This window comes from Arachis stenosperma, chromosome 8 (genome assembly GCF_014773155.1).
Source record: "Arachis stenosperma cultivar V10309 chromosome 8, arast.V10309.gnm1.PFL2, whole genome shotgun sequence".
Classification (NCBI taxonomy): Eukaryota; Viridiplantae; Streptophyta; class Magnoliopsida; order Fabales; family Fabaceae; genus Arachis; species Arachis stenosperma.
The window spans coordinates 5,810,931-5,836,458 of NC_080384.1; the positions used below are offsets into that span (position 1 = coordinate 5,810,931).

The 25,528-nt window shown below is 32.2% G+C and overlaps 2 protein-coding genes across 2 annotated transcripts; one reads left to right on the top strand and one right to left on the bottom strand.

Moving 5' to 3' along the window:
• Positions 1-8,658: 8,658 nt before the first annotated feature.
• LOC130944455 (uncharacterized) lies at positions 8,659-10,634 on the top strand. The gene is made up of 9 exons (XM_057872785.1): positions 8,659-8,842; positions 8,932-8,958; positions 9,038-9,117; positions 9,376-9,445; positions 9,544-9,592; positions 9,714-9,765; positions 9,891-9,915; positions 10,002-10,093; positions 10,345-10,634. Exons 1-9 carry the CDS (start codon positions 8,702-8,704, stop codon positions 10,385-10,387), a joined length of 579 nt encoding a protein of 192 aa, XP_057728768.1. The 5' UTR covers positions 8,659-8,701; the 3' UTR covers positions 10,388-10,634.
• A 254-nt stretch (positions 10,635-10,888) lies between these two features.
• LOC130944453 (probable protein phosphatase 2C 27) lies at positions 10,889-14,012 on the bottom strand. The gene is made up of 4 exons (XM_057872784.1): positions 13,078-14,012; positions 12,670-12,864; positions 11,722-11,927; positions 10,889-11,441 (listed from the first exon to the last, which is right to left on the bottom strand). Exons 1-4 carry the CDS (start codon positions 13,297-13,299, stop codon positions 10,889-10,891), a joined length of 1,176 nt encoding a protein of 391 aa, XP_057728767.1. The 5' UTR covers positions 13,300-14,012.
• Between the last annotated feature and the right edge of the window lie 11,516 nt (positions 14,013-25,528).

The window sequence follows — 25,528 nt, forward strand, 5'->3', positions numbered from 1 at the left end:
GACGCGGGGGTCACGTGAAAGTGAAGGCGACGCGTAAGCGTCTAGCACACGTACGCGTGCCCATGGGCGTGCCAGTCGCGCGAAGCCCACCGCGCGCACGCACAACTCTCTGTTCGCATAGCATAGAATCAAAATTTTCATGCGACGCGTGCGTGCACGCGTGGATGGTCTGAGAACAAAAGGGGTCGATTGGTGCCTCTCGCACGACGCCAGCGCCAGGCCATCACAACTTTCTGTTCAAAACATATTTACGCTGATTTCCTGATGCACGTGTGCGCGTCCTAGACGCTTATGCGTGGGGTGCCAAAACTGCAAGTGACGCACACGCGTGATATACGCGTACGCTTGGGCTTGCTCGTGCGCAAGGCACTCTTCCAGCACACCTCCCACAGAACTCTCTGTTCAATCCAAATATTATTCGCATTTGACCTTTGTAGCTCGAGTTATTCAGGTTTGAGTGCAGAGAGGTCATGATTGACATCATCATTCGCCTTTTTCTCTTTTTTTTTTTTTGTGAAAACTCCATCAAATTCATCTGAATGCTACCTGAAATAAATAGAATTGCATACAAATCAAAGTAGCATCTATAGTGGCTAAAAGATACTTAATTCTTGATTAAACTCAACAAATTAAATGTAAATTCACTAGGAAAAAATAGGAAAGATGCTCACGGATCAACATGTGCACCTAATATTTGATGTCCATGGAGAATCTTAGTCCAACAAGTAATGGAGATTTCTGCAGAGGTTGGTGACATAGGTGGTAGTGATTTTGGGCATTCGAATTTTGTCCAAAATGACCCACTTTTTGCACCATTTTCTTTGCACTATACTAGTCTAATGAAACACATGGACGTAGATATTGAGGAGTCGAATGAAGAATACGCATAGATAGCAATGAAAATAATTCTTATGAGGATGAAGAAGAGTTTTTACCTAAGATCCCACTAGGTGGAACAATTCAATACCTTCTGCCCACTCCACAACTAGTTTTGGAGTTATCAACTGCAGCTAGCCATTATCACATGCTAAATTTTGACATAATGCATGAGGATATTCCATTTTCTAATATATTCAACATAGATAGTAGTGTGAAGTTTTGTATTGGTCATATATTCAAGACAAAGGAGGTTGTCATGCTAGATACGAAGAATTTCAGCATTCAGAGGAGTACCGAGTACAGATATTTTGGTGAATATATACTTGTGTTCCAATTCAACCTGTTCACTTGTTTGGGAATTATCACACTATTCAGAGGAGTACCGAGTACAGATAATGGTGTAAAGTACCATGTGCATTGCAGATAATCTGTAGCAGGATGTCTTTGGAGTCTCTGTGTTGCACTCTAATGTGGATTGTATTGGCCAACTCTATTCAGAGAAATAAAAAAAATTGTTACATCTTGTGATAAGTGTCAAAGGACTGAAAATGTTTCAGCAAGAAATAAAATGCCACAAAACTTCATTTTAGAAGTTGAACTCTTTGATGTTTGGAAAATTGATTTTGTGGGCTCTTTTCATTCTAACAAATATATACTTGTTGTAGTTGATTATGTTTTAAAGTAGAAGTCATATCACTACTCACTAATGATGCTAGAGTTATTGCTAACTTTCTCAAGAAGAACATTTTTTGTAGGTTTGGTGTCCCTAGAATACTCATTAGTGATGAAGGGAGTCATTTTTGTAACACACAATTAGAGGCTTTACTACATAAGTATGGGGTTAAACATAAGATTGACACTCTTTATCATCCCCAAACAAGTGGACAGGTTGAAGTTTTCAATAGAGAACTTAAAAGAATCCTAAAAAAAATAGTGGGAGCATCAAGGAAAGACTAGGCCAAGGAGATTGACAATGCATTATAGACATATAAGACAGCTTTTAAAACACCAATTGGCATGTCACCTTACCAATCGGTGTACAGTAAGTCTTGTCATCTCCTTGTTAAATTGGAACACAAGGCTTACTTGGCCAACACACACTTGTCTAGCCCCTACCATGTCTTAGGACTATCGACAGTTGGATAGTAACCTCATTTGTAGTATCATCATGCCGCTCATACAGTCCAACCCCTATTATCATTCCTGTCCTATAAGGTGTAGTTAGATAGAGCTATCACTTCAAACCTCATATAAGAAGTTGTGAATGACAAAGCAAAAGACAATTGCATAGTTCTTTGGTGATTGAGAGGAGTCATATAACAAAGTTTTGAGGTTGTTACAAGCATTGTAGAGTTGTTATCCAAACACGATAAATAATTTTAGTGCGGTACCTTACTATGAAGGACACTTAATGGTCTGCGATTACAACCAACTTGATGAGGTATTTTAGATCTTTTTTGTGTGATGAGACTTTCAAATCTAATAATATCCAAATAAAATATTTTTAAATAAAACATCTAACAACTAATATTTCTAAATAAAATATTTATTTAACAAAAATTTCAATTAATATTCAATAACACAAATTACTAAAAATAGATATCGACAACTAATAAAAATTAAACTAGCAACTAACCTAACCTATATTATATTTCTAACAGAACATCTAATCTAGTCATACATATTACAATATATCTACACAACACTACTACCATAATTATAACTATATACTCTTTTATTGAAAGAACAAAATAACAACATTAATCTCGAAGTTAATCGTTCCAGCAATATGTCACGTCGCATTTAGTCGATTGATATCGTTTCTCCCGTATATCTGTGCGCACCATAGTGTCCAAACACCTCAAATATCTCAAAAAAAAAAAGGCGTAAGAGAGAAGAAAAGTGAAAACTTCTGAAAGTGATGCTTTAAAGTCGTTGTGAATGAATTTCATATATAGGCGTTGTTTGAACATATTTCGTTTATAGCGTAAAAAATGAAATATGCTCTATTACTTAATACATGTGTCGTGATACATTCACAAGTATTTATATCTTATCTTATTTATAGTGTAAATCAAAATTTGTGTATAATTAATTTATTTACACTATAAACGAGATAAATAATAAGACATAAAAATATAAATTATGTCCAAATTATTTATATTTATAAATAAAATATTTAAATTACTTATTAAAAAAATCCTATTAATATGTCTTGAAATGATACCTTTTCATGTCATTTGTGAAACTTTAATTCAATCCAATAAAAATGAAAAATTATTTGCATAAGAAAACCTTAACAAATCCAAAAGAAAGTAAAACAAACTACTTGAAAGATATATAAACAAAAAAAATATAAAAAGAGGTAATTAGGCAAAGTAGGAATAATCAAGAGAAGCCAAATCAATTAAAATTATATGAAGGAATACTCTATCTAGAGAACATATGGAGCAATTAAATAGGACTATGATCCTATAGAATGAGTTAATAGGTTAGAACTTAAGTGTTTTATGGTGTCTATAAAATATATTTTTTAATTTTATAAAAGAATGAATTCTATCTCTTAATAGTTATATTTAGATAAGTTAAACATAAAATTTGTAGACACTCTAAAATTGCTCTAGAACTTAAAAACACAACTGCAAGTGGTGGATCATGTATGTGCAGATGCAGTCATGAGCAATTTAATGATGCAAGACAGAGACTTTTAATTTCTTTTTACACCGTTTAGTTTTCATAATATCAAACATGATATCCTTTTTGTTTTTTTTTTTTTTCTTTTAAGGTAGGTTAAATAAAAAACCTTGCATGTAGATTTATCGGAAAATTAATAGTACAACATATATTCTTGTAATAAGAACACTTTTATTTAAGGTTTGATGTATATTTTAATATTTTTAGCGAGATTATATCTTTCTTTATTGATGATTTAAAAAGGTTTTTTTTGTGTATTTTATAATGTATTTTTTTTTCTTGTTTTAATTCTTGTTTCGTTTGTTTTTTATTAAAAAAAAGACACACAAGGGGCTAAATACAATACTTTCCGCATATTACATGAGTATACATTTTTTAAGGAAGTTATAATAAAAAGAAAAATTTACACATTTTGTATAATTAATTGTGTATTATTCAAGATTCTAAGCATAGTTGTCAAAATTGAACCGATAATTGAATCGGTCAGATTACTGAATTACTGGGTCATTGATTTAATTGGTAGATCACTAGTTGAACCGATTAATTCGATTATATGTAAATAAAAAATAAAAAATAGTAAAAAATTTAAAATTAAAATTTAAAATACATATTTTCATTAACATTTTAAAAATATCTAACTATTTTACAACAATATAGAACAGAAACAATAAGTATTTTATTAATTTTATTCTATCATAAATATTTTATTTTATTTTTATATTAAAATAACTATTATTTTTAAATTTTAATTATTTATTAATTAATTTATATCTATTACACTATTATATACTAAACGTATTCATTCAAAAATAATACTAATAGATATTATATAATTATGAAAAGAAAAAATAAATGAGTTTATATTTATTGTTAAATAAAAATATAATTAATTTAAAAATAAATAAATTTATAACTAAAAATAAAATAAATTAAATAAAAGTAAATTATTTAATGTAAGATATCTATATATATTATAATTTGTAAATAAATTAATAAGAAATATAATAGCTTGGTGGCTGTGAATGGCACCTTTTTCTTTTTCATTGAGGATAGGGGTTTGAAACCCACCTCAAGCATTTTGAAAAAATTTTAACTTCCAAGGGGTTCAATCGGACCGGTCTTATCGGTTTTTGTCGATTCGCACCGGTTCTCTGCCTTGTTTGGTTCAAGTAACGGATTAGACCAATATAAGATCCCGTTTATCGGTTTTTCAATCGAATCGGCTGGTCCAATCCGGTTTTAATAACTATGATTCTGAGAATTGGACTGATCATCAAACCATTTTAGTTAGGGTTAAGTACGATTTTGGTCCTTAAGATATAGGCTAAAAAAATTTTTTATTTCCAACCTTTTTTTACATACAAATCGTTCCTAAGGTTCAATGTAGTTTTAAAATCGTCCTTTTAACCTAAATATTAAATTTCTGGACCAAATTACCCCTAACAAAAAAAAAAAAAAAGAGAACAAAAGAGAAAGAGAATGACCACAAGCTGTGCAGTTTTCTCTATGCCATTCTCAGAGTCACTCCTCCAATTCGATCTAAAGGATATAGTTTCACTTCTTCATTCAACGACCAATGCGAGATCTTTGGCGACGGTTTCTAGTCCCAAATTGGCGTTGTTTTGTGTCATGGGAGACTGGTTTGGATTTAGGACAATACGACGGAGGAGAGAGTAGTAGCAATGGTGGTGGCAGCGAATCCTCGTTGAAAGGAAAGATGATGAGTAAAATTGGGATGGTAAATGGGAGCATTAGCGTGGTTCACCGGCTTCACACTCTGGTGAGCCGCAACTACATGACGAGTGATGCATGAGTGGTGTAGGTGAAGGTCGGAAAAGGGAACAAGGTGAGAATGGTACTCGTCAATGTCTACGTTACAATTGAGCTCTGGAGTGGCTGGTAGTTCCTGCGATCTGGACCGGTTGTCGGCGCATTCTTTAGCCACCTGAGGTCCTGTTGTCGAAGGAATCACCATTTCTTGGGGTGATGAGGTTTGCTTCTATCTTCATCTTGAATATCTGGAAAATTTGAGGATATATATTGTCAATTTGACCTAAAAAAGTTGTCTTTTAGTTTAGTGCTGATCATTTACTATGAAGCTGTGAGGGGTTGCTATAGTTGCTATAGTTGCTATTCTGCTTTTTGAAAGTAGAAACTATAAATGAATTCATAGTGTAGTGTTCTTGTAATAATGATGATGGAAATATGGAACTATGTGGTTTAAGGAAGAGGATAAAGAAGAATAGAAATTAAGTATTTTGGTAAAGAAGGAGAAGAGTATTTTGGTTCGAAAAACAATTTTAAAACTACGTTGAATCTTAGAGACGATTTTGTATGCAAAAAAAGGTTGGAGACAAAAAAGAAATTCAGATTATACCTTAGGGACAAAGATCGTACTTAACCCTTTTAGTTACTAGTTTACTGATTTATTAGTTCAATCAGTTTAACCAGAACAATCATTTTATAATAAGATAATAAATAAAATATAAATATACACTAAAATATAATTATATTTTAATATAAATTTTAAAATATCATTCAAATTAAAATTATTACATCAAGTAAAGTGTTATAAATTCATTTAAGTACAAACTTAAAAATTAAATAACAAAAGAAATATTTAATATGTTATAAAATATAAAGAATAATCTCAAAAAAAATATTTAACACTATAATGATATCTTAATCCTTAAATTTTTTATTTAAAAAAAATATGTTTCATATCCTATAATTTTTAATATATATTATAGGTTAAGTTAAATTCCTCATATTAATATTTAAAATATAAATATAATTTATAATAAAACAAGAAAGAAGAAAATGTCTACATTTGAGGAACTGTGGCTACATTTAGAGATGGATACATGAATATTTGTCATTGTTATTAAAATTGGACCGGATCGATCGATTCGACTGAAAAACTGATAAACCAAATTCTATACTGATCCAATATTTAGACCGTGTAAGGCAACGAATTGGTACGAATCGGTCAAATTCGAATTGAACCATTAAAAACCGATCAAATTCGATAAAAATCGGTACGAATTGGAAATTTATTCAAAATGCTAGAGGCACCATTCACAGCCACTAGGCTGCTGTACTCTTCATTAATATATATAAATATCTTTCATCAAATTATTTCTATTTAATTTATTTTAATTTTAATTATAAACTCACTCACTCTTAAATTAATTATATTTTTATTTAACAATAATTATAAACTCATTTATTTTTTTTATAATTATATAATATCTATTAATATTATTTTTTCAATAAATACTTATAGTATATAATAATATAATAAATATAAACTAATAGTTATTTTAATATAAAAAACAAAATAAAAATATTTATGATAGAGTAAAAATAATAAAATATTTATTGTTCCTATTCTATATTATTTTAAAATAACTTAATATTTTTAAAATGTTAGTAAAAATATATATTTTAAATTTTTAACTATTTTTTATTTTTTATTTATATAGGACCGAGTCAATCAGTTCAATCAGTAATTTACCGGTTGAACTAGTAATTTAATAATCTGACCAATTCGATCATCGATTCAGTTCCGACAACTATGGTAAAAATTTTCTTAGGTGTAGAAATTTTCTTCTTTTTACATGGTAATATTGACCTAAAACAAAAATAAATAAATAATATCTAAAAACCAAAGTTTGGTGAAAATAGAAAATAAAATTTTATTATTTTTACTGTTTTCACTTTTCTTTCACAAAATTTAAAAAATAGAAAACATGAAAATAAAAACAGAAAATAAAAATACAAACCAAATGCATCTTAACTAACCTTAGTGAATACTTCTTAATGGCAATAGAAAATTAAACGAGTAGTCTAGCAGCGGCTGAATGACCAAAGAAAAAGAAAAAACTAGCAGCGGTAACAAGGCAATGATGGTATACTCCAGCCTTTTTCTTCTCCTTCGACATATGATCAACTCATTCTTTTTTGCCTCTATGTTTTTACTTCCTAATGGTTCATCTGTTTGTGCCACGCTTAGTCTGCCTTTTTTTACTATCACATCTGCTGTCTTTGATCTATGTCTTTCCTTCGTCACAATTATTTTTACTGTTCTGCCTGCCAAATCTATCTTTGTCTTTTCTTTTTCTTCTTCTTTTCTACCATAAACGACAACAATCGTCCAGATGAGGAGAAATTAGGAAATTGAATTTTTTTTAATTTCTGTATTTTTTATTTTTTATAGAATGACGCGCTTTGTTGGTGTAGCCGAAAGCGGCCAGATTTTGGTTTGATTCAACCATCTAAGAACTGGCCGGTTCAACAATTTACATACAGTTTTGAAATCGATGGTTTTTTTTATAGTAAATCGAATGGTATTTGTGTTTGCTTTGCAGTTAGATCGATTTGACCAGCCAATCCAATTTAATTTTCAGAACCATGATATTATTACATTTGTAAAAGTAATTAAATTTTTAAATTTATTATCTAAAAAATATTTAAATATGTGAATGTAGTTAGATAATTTTGTATAACTCTTTATATGTCAATATATTAAAATTAAATTCTAACAAAAACTTAAAAATGTTTTATTTAAGAAAATTTCTTTAATGAGAAAAAAAAAATCACCCTCCACCTTAGGATTTTTTATTTTAATATGAAAGAGTGGAGAGAGTTTTACGTTAATGTTGTAAAAAATAGAGTTTTACAGTGTTATGGGGGTGCTGCTCTGTGCAAGCACAATACGCAAAACACGTATTGTACTGACAATACGCAGATTGTGTATTTACAATACGCAGACTGTATTGTAATTTAATATTAAAATAGTACAATACGCAGTCTGCGTATTGTAATTTAATATTAAAATAATACAATACGCAGTCTGTGTATTGTCTTTATAAATTAAAAAAACATTAATCTAATAGCCCCATAATTTTGTAAAACACCATAATTTCCAATATTAAAAAATTACACCAATTTTTATCCAATATCCAAAAAAAAATTAACCTCCACCTTACTACCAAGCATTACTAATTTACATTGAGTAAATCTTATCATTCATTTAACTTTTAATACTATTTTAAGAATTAACAGTGTGGGAATTTGGGGAAAAGCTATAGGAAATTACGCATAAGGCGCTACGCAGCTGGTGTGGATGGTAAAGAAGACGATGGAGAAGGAAAGGTTTCGGTCAATGTCAGTGGCGGCACTTTGCCTGTTGGTGTTGGTGGTCGCCGGCATATTTGCTCTTTCCGATGCCATCGATGACAAATGCGCCGCCTGTAGAGCTGTCGCCGTATGCATTGAATCCGATTGCTCATTTAATCTCTTTCTGTTTTTGGATCTTGGATCTTGGATCTTACCCTTTCCTTTTTGTGTGTGCAGGGGGAGCTAGAGTTTGAGCTCTCCAAGGTAACACCACACCTTTTTTGTTCCCATCCGAATTCAAACATTTTTTTTCTTGTTAATTTCACAGTAAATGATTGAGTAGGAGAAGCCGCGGAATCATTTGGATATGCGTCACCGCTTGGATTCCAAGGGCCAGCGTCAGGGCAAACTTATTGATTATAGGTTTTTTTTCACCTACCTACTTTCTTTAGCTTCATTCAATCATTCATAGATCATAGCACAGAGCCAATTTTGATTATAAGGATTCGCAATTTGACTTCATAACTGATACATTTGGTTCAAGGTTTTGGTCATTTCGTTTCTTCAAACAATTAGTGGTTTCATCTATCTATCTATCTATCTATGTTGATCTCTCCAACAATTAAACAAACAAACGTCTCTTAAATTGTGAATTAAACTGTTTAATTTTGTGCAAAACAGAGTTAGCGAGCTTAGAGTAGTTGAACTCCTTGACGATCTTTGTGATAAGATGCAAGACTACACACTCAAGGTTCCTTCTTCTCTGTTCCAATGCTTGATTCTGTGGCTACTTAGATTTTCTACAATGGATGTTATCATCAGTGTTCTGTTTCGATCTATATTTTGCAGGATGATACAAATGAATGGTACAAAGTTGTTAGTTGGGAATTACTCTCAAGTATGTACTTTGAGAATAATTTTTTGTGAGTTGTTCTTCTTTTGATGACCATTTGTTATTACTTTACTACTTACTTAGATTACAAGAGTTTCCTGAACAACCATATTCTTTCTCTTCACAGATAAGCAAGAAGCCAAGGCATATGCAAAGGATATATCTACTTATTGTGGAAGGTAAGAGGCACATAGTTTTATAACCCTGCTACTATTTTTTAACAGGGATATTCATGGGATGAATTTTTCGCCTTTAGCTTTTGCAACACAGTTGTGCCCTAACCATATGTGTGTACTCTGACCAGATTGCTTGAAGAAACAGAAGATGAGGTGAATTTTCCTGTTTGAATTCTTCTCAGCTGTATCTGCATTATGTGGTAGAGATGCACTATTTCTAATGATGCCAAACTTTGCAGTTTGCTGAGTTGATAAAGAAAGGATCCGTTAAAGTGGGAGAAGTGAGCAAAGTTCTTTGTCAAGATTTGAGCAAACACTGCAGTCAAAGGAGGTAACGTCAAATATAATAATAGGAATTTACTGTCTTAGCGATTTACTTATGTAAAATGGGCAATGGGGTGTCCAAGCAAGTTCAATCTTCTAAAGATCATGGACATAAACTCTTAAGAGGGAGCAGTAATATCTAATTTCAAAATGTGGGAGCTTATAATTCACCCCAATTTCAGTAGGTGACTTTGATATTTAATAATTGATGTTCTCAAAATGATAGTATAAACTGATAAATGCTGTATTTTCATGCAGTATTTCAGAGAAGGGAGAGGATAATGGTAATGGAGAGCTCTGAAACCCTGGATAACAGGAAGGTTCAAACTATCTGCTTTTGATCTGTTAAATTATATACGATGCATCTCAAATTTGATGATGTCCTTTTCCCAGTTGAAGCTGCTGGGACATTTTTTTCTCAAAACAAAAAGAAACTTTATCAGTGAGTTGGTGGATCGGACTCCAATCAAGTAATGACTAAATTATGACTTCGATATTGTGCACTGCACTTTTTAACATCTTTCTTTTCCCCTTTTAACAATTTCTATTTCAGAGAGATACTATAGATGCCTAATGCCAGGATTGTTGAGAGCTATTTTGGATTAAACAAATCAAGAATACCCTTTAAATAAAAATAAATATTCATTGTGGAAGCGTTTAGCTAAGCTACAGTCATTCCCAAAAAGAAAGGAATATCAGTGTTGTATTTAATCTATGTAACACAGAAAGTAGAAACCAGTTATCTAATTTGTACAGACAAATGCTACGCGGGAATGTTATAGTCTTATAGAGTATATAAAACCTAAGAGTCCAATACACCCTTGAGTAAATTGAGGCCTTCTGCAGATATGCTCCTTCTGACTCGAGAAGGTGGTGTCTCTATTCTTGGAGGAGGATCTTGTGAGAAACACACCACGATCACTGTTAAGTTATCACAAGAGTTGCGCTTAAGAGCCTCTCTGACCAGCTCTCTTGAACACCTTTCAGGATCATTATGTATCATTAATTCTTTCCTTGCCATTGTCACAGCGCATTGGTTACTCATCACGTCCCATAATCCATCACAACCCATTATCAAGAACTCGTCGTCCTCAGTCAGGTTGATTTCTTGCAACTCAGGTTCCGCGCTCAGAGGGCATGCAGAGCCCTTGGGACCTTTCATGTGCCAGTCTCCTAGAGCACGGGAAACCGACAGCTGCCCGTTCAAGTATCCATCGTATACTACACCACCAAGCCTCTCAATCCTCAGCCTCTCCGAAATACGATTTGGTTTCTGGTCTGTTGACATCTCGACTGCTCTACCTTGCCTCCCCATTACAGCTCTACAGTCCCCGGCATTGGCGACCATCATGGTCCTGCCAAACATGAAATTTTCACAACTTGAGGGAGGTATCTAGTTACATGTCATGCAACTAGATGCACGTTATTTCAGATTCTTTTTCCAACTCGTGCCTTCCCTTTCCAAATAGGAACAGAAGTTCCCAGATTTATTTCCCCATATATGATATGAATAATAATAGATGCCACTTCTATCTAGTTATAAAAATTTAAGAAACTAACAGCCAATATGAAAAAAGGCAGCAAAAGCTTGCTACATCGATGAAACTAACTTCATTCATAAATGAAGATAATTACCTTCCATATACAAGAGTTGTTAAAGCAGTGGTTCCAGAGGAGATATCTAACGAACTAGAATCTGCAAATGCATAATCAGCTTTCAAGAAAGCACTTGTAATTGCCTTTGCCACGCAAGTTGGAAAATGGGAGTCCTCAAGAATGAATCTAAGGATGTTATTTCTTATAAAAGAAGCTGCATCTGTACCTCCATGCCCATCAAACACCTGAATAAATATGAATGAATTGTTCAACACTAAATTCTCCTTTTTTTTATGTGATCGTTCAACATATGCAATCAAAAAATATTCTAAATCTCATTTGTATAATCAGTGGGAGAAACAATAGTGTACAACAAAGTCTCAGCCTTTCCTCATTGTATAGGGTCACTCAATAAGGATAAAAAAGTGCCGTTGCCCCATCACACAATTCACAAACTTTGTCCATAGACCAATCTGTAAAATCTTAAGAAATTTTTAATAGTTTAATGTAGAGATTTTATCTCCTCCTACTTACCAAATTGTGCTACATGAATTTACTTTATTACTAATCTAGAATTCATATTAAATAACCAAATTGTCTGTAAATTTTTTTTAAAAAAAAAACACCAATGTGAGATTCTACTTCCTGTTTTCCACAAAAGCGGCTAGTGGTACCCCCATATTCTGTAATCTGTACGATGCATTCATTTCTTAGTCTGCGCTATCTACTTTGTCTTAATTTTCTTCTATAAAAACTAAATATATTGGGAAAAAGAAGCTCTCTATAACTCATTTGTCCTATAGTCAAGAATGTCACATTTTGTTGGAAATTGAGCTTTAGCCATAATTCATTTCACAGGAATCAAGCAACAAGGGATTCTAAATCATTGGTTATGGAAACATAACTTGACGATAAAACACACAATCTCAGTATTAAGATCATCATAGCAGATGCATGTAAAGTTAGGTAAAATTAAAACGCACTTACACCATAGAAAGCTCCTGTAAAAGGAAAATTTGAAGATGAACCTAGATGCTGAATAAGATCATCTATGCATATATGTTCATCTTCCATATATTCTTTAGGTCCTTTTTCAGCACAACTTCCTGACCGAAATATGGGTAGAAACTCTGTGTTGTCTTCAGAAGATGACTTGCACCCTGTAACCTCCACATCCAAACTCTTTAAGTAAAAGAGAGAAAAACAGCCAAAATTAGATAACCTGCGCTTTCCAAAAGTATGATACTTTTGCTAGAAAGAAGGACGAATCTTCTGATCAATTTAATTCATATTAGTTTAGCTAGATGAATGATAAAGGATTATTTACAAGAATACAATGAAATCTCCTAAGCATAGCCAGCAATATCAACTAGTGACGAGGAACATAAACTTTACCAAATCTGGTGCAGCAACCAATCTAGTGGTGCTAATACTATGTCTCATGCCGGAGCCAAGGTGGCGCGGAGGTTTGCCCCTTGCCATTTGTCTTACATTACTCAAATCTTCTGATTTCTCATCTTCCATAACTAATACATTTCCTTTATCATTTTCACCTTCTAGCATAGTAAATTGATGAGGAAAGTCCATACCCACATGCATAGTCCCTCCAGAAATCATATACCAAACCAATTGCTACTTAGATTCACAACCTAATAAGATGATCTTCTACAAAACTATGCCAGGTATATTTTCCACTCACTCATATAAAGCGAAGTTAAACAGAAGTCATCATGATTTAATCATCAGGTGAATTGGGTGGATGATGGAATCATATGTGAATTCAAACTCTGCCACGTTCCACACTTTTGGTATCAACTAAATTAGGAACAAAAAGTGATTCGTTGTAAAATATCAAGTGGGAGAGGAAGGAATTGAGTTGGGATCATCGAAAAGAATGCGACTTAAACTTAGAATCAGGTAAAAGAATGGATTATAAATAGGTGGACGTGGGAAGTAGGTGAGGGAAGGGAACAATAAATGGAGGGAATTAAGAGTGGGTTAAAAAAAAGAGCAGAAATTTGCTGTAGAAGCAAGCATCGCGTCCACAAGGGAATGGAAGATAAAGAGAGAGAGAGAGAGAGAGAGAGAAGTCACGCCACCTAACCCCAACCCAGAAAAGAGAGAAGACTACTGTTGAAAATCAAATCAAAATCAAATCAAAATCCAACAACTACTGTTGAAAAACAACAAGCCTGGCTTCCAGATTATTATGAATTGATGATGATGACGATGATGTGGAATGGAACAAATAACAAGACACTTGGAACTTTGATATTGCTGTGTGCGATGATAGAGACAAACAAATTAGAGGGAAGAAAAACAAGAAGAAAAATGAGGTTGGATTTTAGGCAATAGGAGCTATGGCTATGTACCGGTGATTTCAGGTAAACTGCTGCTGCTGTGGATGTGGAACTTGGACACGTGGATGATTTCTATTGGGTAGTGTGGATTGCGTCCTAGCCGTTAGATATGCCACGAGAAAAATAATTGTCATATTTATTATTTAATATACATTAAAATTAGTTATAAAAATTAACTACTAAAATAAAATATATATTAAAATATTAAATTTATATTAAAAGTAAATTAAATTATATATGTATTTATATATAAATATATAATAATTAATTTTAGTGTACAAATAATATTTTTTAAAAAAATAAACCACTAAAAATACACTCGAATAATTTTGTTGTTGACAAAGATACATTCAAATTTTGTTATTAGCAAAAATGTTCTCAAATAATTTTAAAAAACAATAAAAATGCCTAATTTAATGTATTCTCAAAAAATATTTTAGAAATTAAATTTTTATACAATTTATTACAAATATTATTAAAAAATTAAATTTTTTTATCTTTAAAATTTGATGATTTTATGTTAAGTAAAATTTTCGTAGTTTTTTATCAATAACTAATAATATTTTTAAAAAATAAAATAAAATATAAAGATTAAATTTTTATCTTTTTTTTATGTAATTTTTTAAATAATTATCTAAATAATTTTATAAAATTTCAAACTAAATACATAAATAACTTGTTAAATATAAAAATCATTTATTATTTATAAAAATCAATATTTTTTGAATATTTTTATTATTTTTTAAATTATTTAAAAATATTTTTATTAATAATAGAATTATTTAAATATATTTTTATTATTATTTTTTTTTAAATAAAAGGTGTGCTTTTTGTTGTCGGACTCTGCCTTGCCTTCTCAAAGTACACGTGTTTCAACATGATTGGGTAGAGTAGTGAGCATAGGCTAGGGTAAAAACTAAAAAGCACATGCTTTTGTGATTTTCGGGTTAATAAAGCACATATGTTTTGCATTGCTTTTCAATGCTCTTGTGTCTATCCACATACTACTTTGGAGTCATATTTTTTTTTTTGGGAGAAAAATTTCCCAAACAATGAAAATCAGTTTACGTCAACTCTTTTTATTACTTTTGGTATAAATTGTTGTGATAAAGATAAAAGATGAAGTGAATGACTATTATTAATATGGGTGTTTGATTTTAATGCTAAAGAATTTAATTTTTTATGGCAAACATAAATTAATGAAGTTGAAATTATAAACTTCATATGTCTATAAATAGTGAAACAATCTAAAGAAATATACATAAATAATGGTGGGTACTCCAATGAAGATATTATAATTGTCTTCATGTGATAATTTTTTTTTTTTGACTCTTGGATGATGAACTGTAAGGTTAGATTTTAATATGTTAAAAAGTGTTCTTTTTATTTGAAGTGTGATCAAATCAATAAATCACACTTTTATACAAAGGATCTTCATGAAAAGATGTTTTTTACATCTTTATTTGAGTAGCTCCCATTAATAAAATCTTCTCTCTCTCTTATATGGACACACTTTTCTCTCTTTTTATTTTATACAGACTTAATTTTTCTCTCTCTTATTTATTTATTTAGTTATTTTATAACACGTTATCACTTATCAGTACGAAACTCTAACGAAATTTTAGAAAGACTCCAAGTAACAAATTTTTATTATGACGAAGCTCTTTTATCTTGAATTTAATGCTCTTAATATATCTGAAAATAATTATTTATCATGGATACTAGATGTTAAAATTTATCTTGATTCAATGGATCTTGGAGATACCATTAAAGCTGAAAATAATATATCCCAAAAGGATAAAGCCAAAGACATGATTTTCCTTCGTCGTCATCTTGACGTATGATTGAAAAATGAATATCTCACATTAAAAGATCATACAAATCTGTGGAAAGACCTTGAAAAAAAGTACAATCATCAAATACTTCCTTAAACCCGATATGTTAGAGAAAACTTTCTTGACCTTCCATGCCTCAAATGTGCTCCTGCAGTAGCAATCGAAAAAAATGATTTAAAAATATTTTGAGCTAATTTCTTGCTTTCTTGTTGCTGAACGCAACAAAGAGTTGCTCTTAAGAAATTATGAAGCGCGCCGCCCTATTTCCTGAAGCAAATGTAGCAAATTATAACCCCAGAAGAGATAAATGGCAAGATTTTGATAACAAGAAAAATTATGAAAGGAAAAGAAATTATGTTCATAAGAAAAGATCTCACCAAAAGTGGGATAAAGAAAGAAACAATGGGCAAAGTATATCAATTGAGGATAAATGCTTCCGTTGTGGAGGAAAAGGCCATTGGTCACGTACCTGTCGTACCCCAAGGCATCTTGTTGATCTTTATTAAGCATCCTTGAAAAAGAATGACAAAGAAAAGGAAACAAATTTTGTTTCAAGTTATGAAAATTTCACCACTCATTATGATGTATCTAATTTCTTTGAGGATCTTGAAGGAAATATTGGCCATTTGATCAATGATGGAATAGTTTAATATGTGTGTTTGTTAAGTATTCATGTGAATAATTTTTATTGTGCATGTACTTTTGCTCATTTTATTATTATTATAATTTGTTTTTGAAGAAAAATGGCAAGGACATATCCTGAAGATATTTGCCTTGCGGATAGTGCAAGTTTGCACACTATTCTTAAAAGTAATATATATTTTTCCCATCTTGTGCCAGAAGAAAAATATGTTAATACTATTATTGGCTCAGGCAATGTGATAGAAGGCTCCGGAAGAGCTATAATTTTATTTTCTAGAGGAACAAAATTTATAATAAATAATGCACTATTATCTACCAAGTCTCTGAGGAACTTGTTGAGTTTTAAAGATATTCGCCAAAATGGATATCATGTTGAGTCAATGAATGAGGGAAATTATGAGTATTTATGTATCACAACTCATGATTTAAATAAAAAGGTTATATTAAAAAAGTCACCCTCACTTTCATCTGGATTGTATTATACCAAGATTAGTGCAATTGAATCACATGCCATTGTAAACTAGAAGCTTACTAGCCCAAATGAATTCATAACTTGGCATGATAGATTGGGTCATCCGGGAACAACCATGATGAGGAGAATTATTGAAAACTCCCATGGACATTCACTAAAAAACCAGAAGATTCTTAAATCTAGTGAATTTTGTTGTGCTGCATGTTCTCAAGGGAAGTTAATTTTAAGGTCATCACCAGTAAAGATTGGATTTGAGTCCCCTGAATTCCTAGAAAGGATTCAAGGTGATATATGTGGACCTATTCATCCACCATGTGGATCTTTTAGATATTTTGATAGACGCATCTTCGAGATGGTCACATGTGTGCTTATTATCTTCTCGCAACCTGGCGTTTGCGAGATTACTGGCTCAAATTATTCGATTAAAGGCACAATTTCTAGAAAATCCAATCAGAGCAATTCGTCTTGATAATGCTGGTGAATTTACTTTCCAAGCTTTTGATGCTTATCGTATGGCTAATGAAATAAGTGTTGAACATCCAGTAGCTTATGTTCACACACAAAATGGGTTAGCAGAATCACTTATTAAGCACCTCCAATTAATTGCTAGACCATTGCTTATGAGAACAGATCTCCCAACCTCGGTTTGGGGGCATGCTATTTTACATGCCGCAACACTTATTCGTTTGAGCCCAACGAGTTACCATCAGTTCTCTCCTATGCAATTGACTTTTGGCCAGCAGACAAATATTTCCCATTTAAGAATATTTGGGTGTGCGATATATGTTCCCATTGCACCACCAGACCACCTAATCGCACCAAAATGGGACCCCAAAGAAAATTGGGGATATATGTTGGATATGATTCTCCCTCTATAGCGAGGTATCTTGAGATACAAACTGGAGATGTATTTAAAGCCCGGTTTGCGGATTGTCATTTGATGAATCAAAATTTCCAACATTAGGGGGAGAGAATAAGTTTCCTGAAAAGGAACTTAATTGGAATGCATCATCTTTGATGCATTTAGATCCTCGATCAGGGCAATGTGAACTAAAAGTTCAAAAGATTATACATTTGCAAAGAATAGCAAATGAATTGCCTAATGCATTTTCTGATACAAAGAGGATAACCAAGTTGTATATACCGGCGGAAAATGCCTCTATTCGAATTGATGTCCCAGTAGGACAAGTAGCAACTGAAGCAAATTCATGCCAGAAGCGTGGCAGGTCTGTCGATTCCAAAGATAAAAATCCTCAAAAGCGAAAAGAGGTAAATACTATTCCTGTTGAAAAAGACATAGTAGAGACACCTGTAGTTGTCCAAAATTCTGATATAATGTTAACGCCAGAAGATGTTCAGGTACCTGAAAATTATAAAAATGACGAGATCTCAATAAATTATGTCTTTACAGGAGATAAATGGGACCGAAATAAGACAATTGTCAATGAAATATTTGCATATAATGTGGCATTAAATATCATGCATGAAAGTAAGGATCTTGAGACAAGATCAGTCGAAGAATGTCGACAAAGGAATGATTGGCCAAAATGAAAAGAAGCCTTGAAGGCTGAGTTAAACTCACTTGCAAAACGTGAAGTCTTTGGACCTGTAGTTCGTACACCAGAAGATGTAAAACCTGTTGGATACCGGTGGGTATTTGTGAGAAAATGAAATGACAAAAATAAAGATGTGCACTACAAAGCCCGACTTGTGGCACAAGATTTTTTACAAAGGCCCGGTATAGATTATGAAGAAATGTATTCCCCTGTAGTGGATGCGATAACATTGCGTTATTTGGTCAGTTTATCTGCATATCATAAACTGCATATGCATTTAATGGATGTGGTAACAGCCTATTTGTACGGCTCATTAGATCGTGATATCTATATGAAAGTCCCTGAAGAATTAAAGATATTTAAACCATCCAATGAATATTCACAAGGGTTATACTCAGTCAAATTGCAAAGATCTTTATATGGTCTGAAACAATCTGGACGAATGTGGTATAATCGTCTTACTGAGTATCTGGCCAAAAATAGATTCAAGAATGATGATATCTGTCCATGCGTTTTCATAAAGAAATCTGCATCTGGGTTCATTATAATTGTTGTGTACGTTGATGATTTAAATATTATTGGAACTCCTGAAGAGATTCCAACAATTATAAAAACTCTAAAAGAAGAGTTTGAGATAAAAGATATTGGAAGAACTAAATTTTGTCTCGGCCTGCAGATCGAGCATATAAAAAATGAGATCTTTATTCATCAAACAACATACACAAATAAGATCTTGAAAATATTTTATATGGATAAGTCACATTCCTTGAAAATATTCATGATAATTTTTTAATAAAATTATTTAAATTATATGGTGAGATATTACATGATTCGAATTACGCATAGGGAAGTTCGAATTACTCTGATTCAAATGATATGGTGAGCAATTCGAATTCTATACAATACTCTTCTGCCCATTCTTGATAGCTCATGAATATTTTTTAATAAATTTATTTAAATTATACCACAAAAAAATATTTTATTCTATGCAAAATAATTTAAAAAATGGCTTAAAAGATGTTAGAAGTACTATAAAAATTTGTAATGTCCTAATGACTTAGGACATTAAAGAAATACTCCACATAGTCAATAATAATTTAGAAATTAAAGAAAAAATATTTTTATCATGTATTTACCTAAATCACTAGAATATTACAAACTTTTATAGTACTCATAACATCTTTTAAGCTATTTTTTAAAATTATTTTGTATAGAATAAAATATATTTTTTAATTATTTTGTATGGAATAAAATATTTTCTTTTATTTCTAAATTATTATTGACTATGTAGAGTATTTTATTTAAAATTTGAGTACATGCATGTATTTACCTAAGTTATTATAACATTACAAATTTTTATAGTATTCCTAACATTTTCTAAGCCATTTTTTTTAAATTGTTTTGCATAGGATAAAATATTTTTTGTACTATAATTTAAAAAAATTTATTAAAAAATATTCATGAACTATTAAAAATGGACAGAAAAGTATTGTATGGAATTCGAATTGATAGCTCATTAATATTTTAAAGAAGTCTCGTAATTAAATATTTTGTTAGCTTTTTTAACGTATGAAATAAAAATATATATTTTTTTAATTTTTAAATTATTAATTTTTTAATAAATTTTTTTAAATAAATTATTAATTTTTTAACAGCATAATTCGAATTATACCATGAATTACTGTGTGTAATTCGAACCAAGCTGGTTCGAATTAGTGTGTGCGTGTGTTTGTGTGTAATTCGAACCAAGCTGGTTCGAATTACGTGTATGCATGTGTTTGTGTATAATTCGAACTAAGCTGGTTCGAATTATGTAGAAATGGAATTCGAACCAGCATGGTTCGAATTATATAAAAATATGATTTGGCTTATTGGTGAAACGATTTTTACTTTGGCGTATTTACGTTACATGATTCTTGACTTGACTTATTAAGGTTTTTTACCCTAATATAAATATCTGGTCTTTTAAAAATTTATATATTGTATATCAAAATTTTTATACTCTAGTTTTTTAAATATACATAAAAAATAAATAAAATGACAACGATGATAATAATAACCAAAAAAGTGGCTATTGTTGTAAAATAAATGATATATAAAATAAAGATGTATAAATAGAAGACTCTATTATTAATATAATTAGCTCAATAATTATTATATATATATAATAATATTATATGTTGTATTGTGTATATATATACAAAGATAAGAAAAAGTATTAAAAATAAAGAGAGAGAGATTTGCATTTGATACTATCTCAATATAATAAAGATGGTTAATATTGCTATTAATATTATATGTAAAGAGTAATAGAAAATAGAATTTAAAATACTTATAAAATAAAAGAAGAGAAAGAATTGTAGTAGGAATATAAGGAGAAGAGTATTTGATTGTAACATAAAGAGGGAATAGATTTCTTATTACTTATCACAATATAATAGAAACTTATATATTTACTACTTTTATATATTAGAAGCGTATTAAGGGGAGGAGAAAGTATAAAGAGAGGAAGAGGATTTTTATTGCTGTATTACAAGACTCGTACAACACCTCCTATTTATACATGCATGGGGTCTTTATTTTCAACATGCATTTAATCTTCATTCTCTTTTGAAAATATAAGTTTTACATGGGAATGGGCATCCACGTTGCTTGTTCTTATCACAACACTCCCCCTTGGATGCCCATTTAGGATTATTGCCTCATTAAAACCTTACTAAAGGAAAACCCTGTGGGAAAAACCTTAGTGAAGGGAAAAGAGTACAATATCCTTTGTGATGGGGACTGCCTCATTAAAAACCTTGTCAAGAAAAACCCAATGGGAAAAAAAACCTGACCAAGGAAAAAAGAGTACAGTCTCCCCCTCTTGCTGACATTATTTAATATTTTGAAATCGGCGCATCCCAATCTCATGTACCAATCTTTCAAAGGAGGATTTTGGGAGTGACTTTGTGAATAAATCTGCCAGATTGTCACTTGAACGGATCTGTTGGACATCAATTGTCCCTTGATTTTGAAGATCATGAGTGAAGAAGAATTTGGGAGAAATGTGCTTTGTTCTATCGCCTTTAATGTATCCGCCTTTAAGTTGAGCAATGCATGCTGTATTATCTTCAAACAGGACGGTTGGAGCTATCTTATGATCAATCAGTCCACATGATGACAGAATATATTGAATCAGACTCCTCAACTAAAAACACTCGCGACTAGCTTCATGAATCGCCAGTATTTCAGCATGATTAGAGGATGTTGCAGCAATCGTCTGTTTCGTGGACCTCCAAGATATAGCTGTACCACCATATGTAAACAGATATCCTGTTTGAGATCTCCTTTTATGTGGATCAGACAAATATCCGGCATCTGCATAGCCAACTAGTTGTGACTTGGATCCGTAGGGATAAAACAATCCCATATCAACCGTTCCATGAAGATATCGAAAAATTTGTTTGATTCCACTCCAATGTCTTCTGGTTGGAGAGGAACTATACCTTGCTAGTAAATTCACCGCGAATGATATGTCAGGTCGCGTATTATTAGCAAGATACATTAGTGCTCCAATGGCACTTCAGGACCAAGGATATCTTCATTTTCTTCTTTAGGACGGAATTGATCCTTTTTCACATCCAAAGATCTTACGATCATTGGGGTACTTAATGGATGTGACTTATCCATATAAAATCTCTTCAAGATCTTTTCTGTGTATGTTGTTTGATGAATAAAGATCCCGTCTTTTATATGCTCGATCTGCAGGCCGAGACAAAATTTAGTCTTTCCAAGATCTTTCATCTCAAACTCTTCTTTTAGAGTTTTTATAATTGTTGGAATCTCTTCAGGAGTCCCAATGATATTTAAATCATCAACGTACACAGCAATTATAATGAACCCAGATGTAGTTTTCTTTATGAAAACACATGGGCAGATGTCATCATTCTTGAAATCGTTTTTGGCCAGATACTCAGTAAGACGATTATACCACATTCGTCCAGATTGCTTTAGACCATATAAAGATCTTTGTAATTTGACTGAGTATAGCCCTTGTGAATATTCATTGGATGGTTTAGATATCTTTAATCCTTCAGGGACTTTCATATAGATATCCCGATCTAATGAGCCGTATAAATAGGCTGTTACCACATCCATTAAATGCATATGCAGTTTATGATATGCAGATAAACTGACCAAATAACGCAAAGTTATCGCATCCACTACAGGGGAATACGTTTCTTCATAATCTATACCGGGCCTTTGTGAAAAACCTTGTGCCACAAGTCGGGCTTTGTAGCGCACAACTTCGTTTTTCTCATTTCGTTTTCTCACAAATACCCACTTATATCCAACAGGTTTTACATCTTCAGGTGTACGGACTACAGGTCCAAAGACTTCACGTTTTGCAAGTGAGTCTAATTCAGCCTTCATGGCTGCTTCTCATTTTGGCCAATCATTTCTTTGTCGACATTCTTCGACTGATCTTGGCTCAAGATCCTTACTTTCATGCATGATATCTGATGCCACATTATATGCAAATATTTCATTGACAATTGTCTTATTTCGGTCCCATTTCTCTCCTGTAAAGACATAATTTATTGAGATCTCATCATTTTCACAATTTTCAGGTACCTGAACGTCTTCTGGCGTTATATCAGAATTTTGGACAACTGCCGGTATCTTTACTATGTCTTTTTCAACAGGAATCGTATTTACCTCTTTTCTCTTTCGAGGATTTTTATCTTTGGAACCGACAGGCCTGCCACGCTTCTGGCGTGTATTTGCTTCCGTGGCTATTTGTCTTACTGGGACATCAATTCGAATTGGGGCATTTTCCGCCCTGCCACGCTTCTGGCGTGAATTTGCTTCAGTGGCTACTTGTCCTACTGGGACGTCAATTCGAATTGAGGCATTTTCCGCTGGTATATAAGATTTGGTTATCCTCTTTGTATCGGAAAATGCATCAGGCAATTCATTTGCTATTCTTTGCAAATGTATAATCTTTTGAACTTCTAGTTCACATTGCCCTGATCGAGGATCTAAATGCATCAACGATGATGCATTCCAATTAAGTTCCTTTTCAGGAAGCTTATTCTCTCCCCCTAATGTTGAAAATTTTGATTCATCAAAATGACAATCCGCAAATCGGGCTTTAAACACATCACCAGTTTGTATCTCAAGATACCTCACTATAGAGGGAGAATCATATCCAACATATATCCCCAATTTTCTTTGGGGTCCCATTTTGGTGCGATTAGGTGGTGCAATGGGAACATATATTGCACACCCAAATATTCTTAAATGGGAAACATTTGGCTGCTGGCCAAAAGCTAATTGCATAGGAGAGAATTGATGATAACTCGTTGGCCTCAAACGAATAAGTGCTGCGGCATGTAAAATAGCATGCCCCCAAACCGAGGTTGGGAGATTTGTTCTCATAAGCAAAGGTCTAGCGATTAATTGGAGGCGCTTAATAAGTGATTCTGCTAACCCATTTTGTGTGTGAACATAGGCTACTGGATGTTCAACACTTATTCCATTAGCCATACAATAAGCATCAAAAGCTTGGGAAGTAAATTCACCAGCATTATCAAGACGAATTGCTTTAATTGGATTTTCTGGAAATTGTGCTTTTAATCGAATAATTTGAGCCAATAATCTCGCAAACGCCAGGTTGCGAGAAGATAATAAGCACACATGTGACCATCTCGAAGATGCGTCTATTAGGACCATAAAATATCTAAAAGATCCACATGGTGGATGAATAGGTCCACATATATCACCTTGAATCCTTTCTAGGAATTCAGGAGACTCAAATCCAATCTTTACTGGTGATGGCCTTAAAATTAACTTTCCCTGAGAACATGCAGCACAACAAAATTCACTAGTTTTAAGAATCTTCTGGTTCTTTAGTGAATGTTCATGAGAATTTTCAATAATTCTCCTCATCATGGTTGTTCCCGGATGACCTAATCGGTCGTGCCAAGTTATGAACTCATTTGAGCTAGTAAACTTCTGGTTTACAACGGCATGTGATTCAATTGCACTAATCTTGGTATAATACAACCCAGATGAAAGTGAGGGTAATTTTTCTAATATAACTTTCTTATTTGAATCATGAGTTATGATACATAAATACTCATGATTTCCCTCATTCATCGTCTCAACATGATATCCATTTCGGCGAATATCTTTGAAACTCAACAAGTTCCTCAGAGACTTGGTAGATAATAGTGCATTATTTATTATAAATTTTGTTCCTCCAGGAAACAAAATTACAGCTCTTCCGGAGCCTTCTATCACATTGCCTGAGCCAATAATAGTATTAACATATTCCTCTTTTGGCACAAGATGGGTAAAATATATATCACTTTTGAGAATAGTGTGCGAACTTGCACTATCCGCAAGGCATACATCTTCATTACATATCCTTGCCATTCTCTTCAAAAACAAATAATAAAATGAGTAGTATACACAGTTAAATTGAATACTTGATCAGAATTATTTTTCTAAGAAACACTGTACATAAGATAATGTCATATACTGAAATTTTATTTTAAAATTTGACACATTTAATAATTTCAAAATTCATATTAATATTTCATTATTTATGTACATCACATTTGAAACTTAAATACATAGAAAATACAACTTAACAATAAGTTCTTTACATTATTTATTTACATATATACTTCACAATCCCACATATTAAACTATTCCATCATTGATCAAATGACCAATATTTCCTTCAGGATCCTCAAAGAAATCAGATACATCATAATGAGTGGTGGAGTTCTCAGCATCATTTGAAACAAAATTTGTTTCCTTTCCTTTGTCGTTCTTTTTCAAAGATGCCTGGTAAAGATCGACTAGGTGCCTTGGGGTACGACAGGTACGTGACCAATGGCCCTTTCCACCACAACGGAAACACTTCTCCTCGGTTGATTTATTCTGCCCGATATTCCTTTCTTTGTCCCACTTCTGGTGAGATCCTCT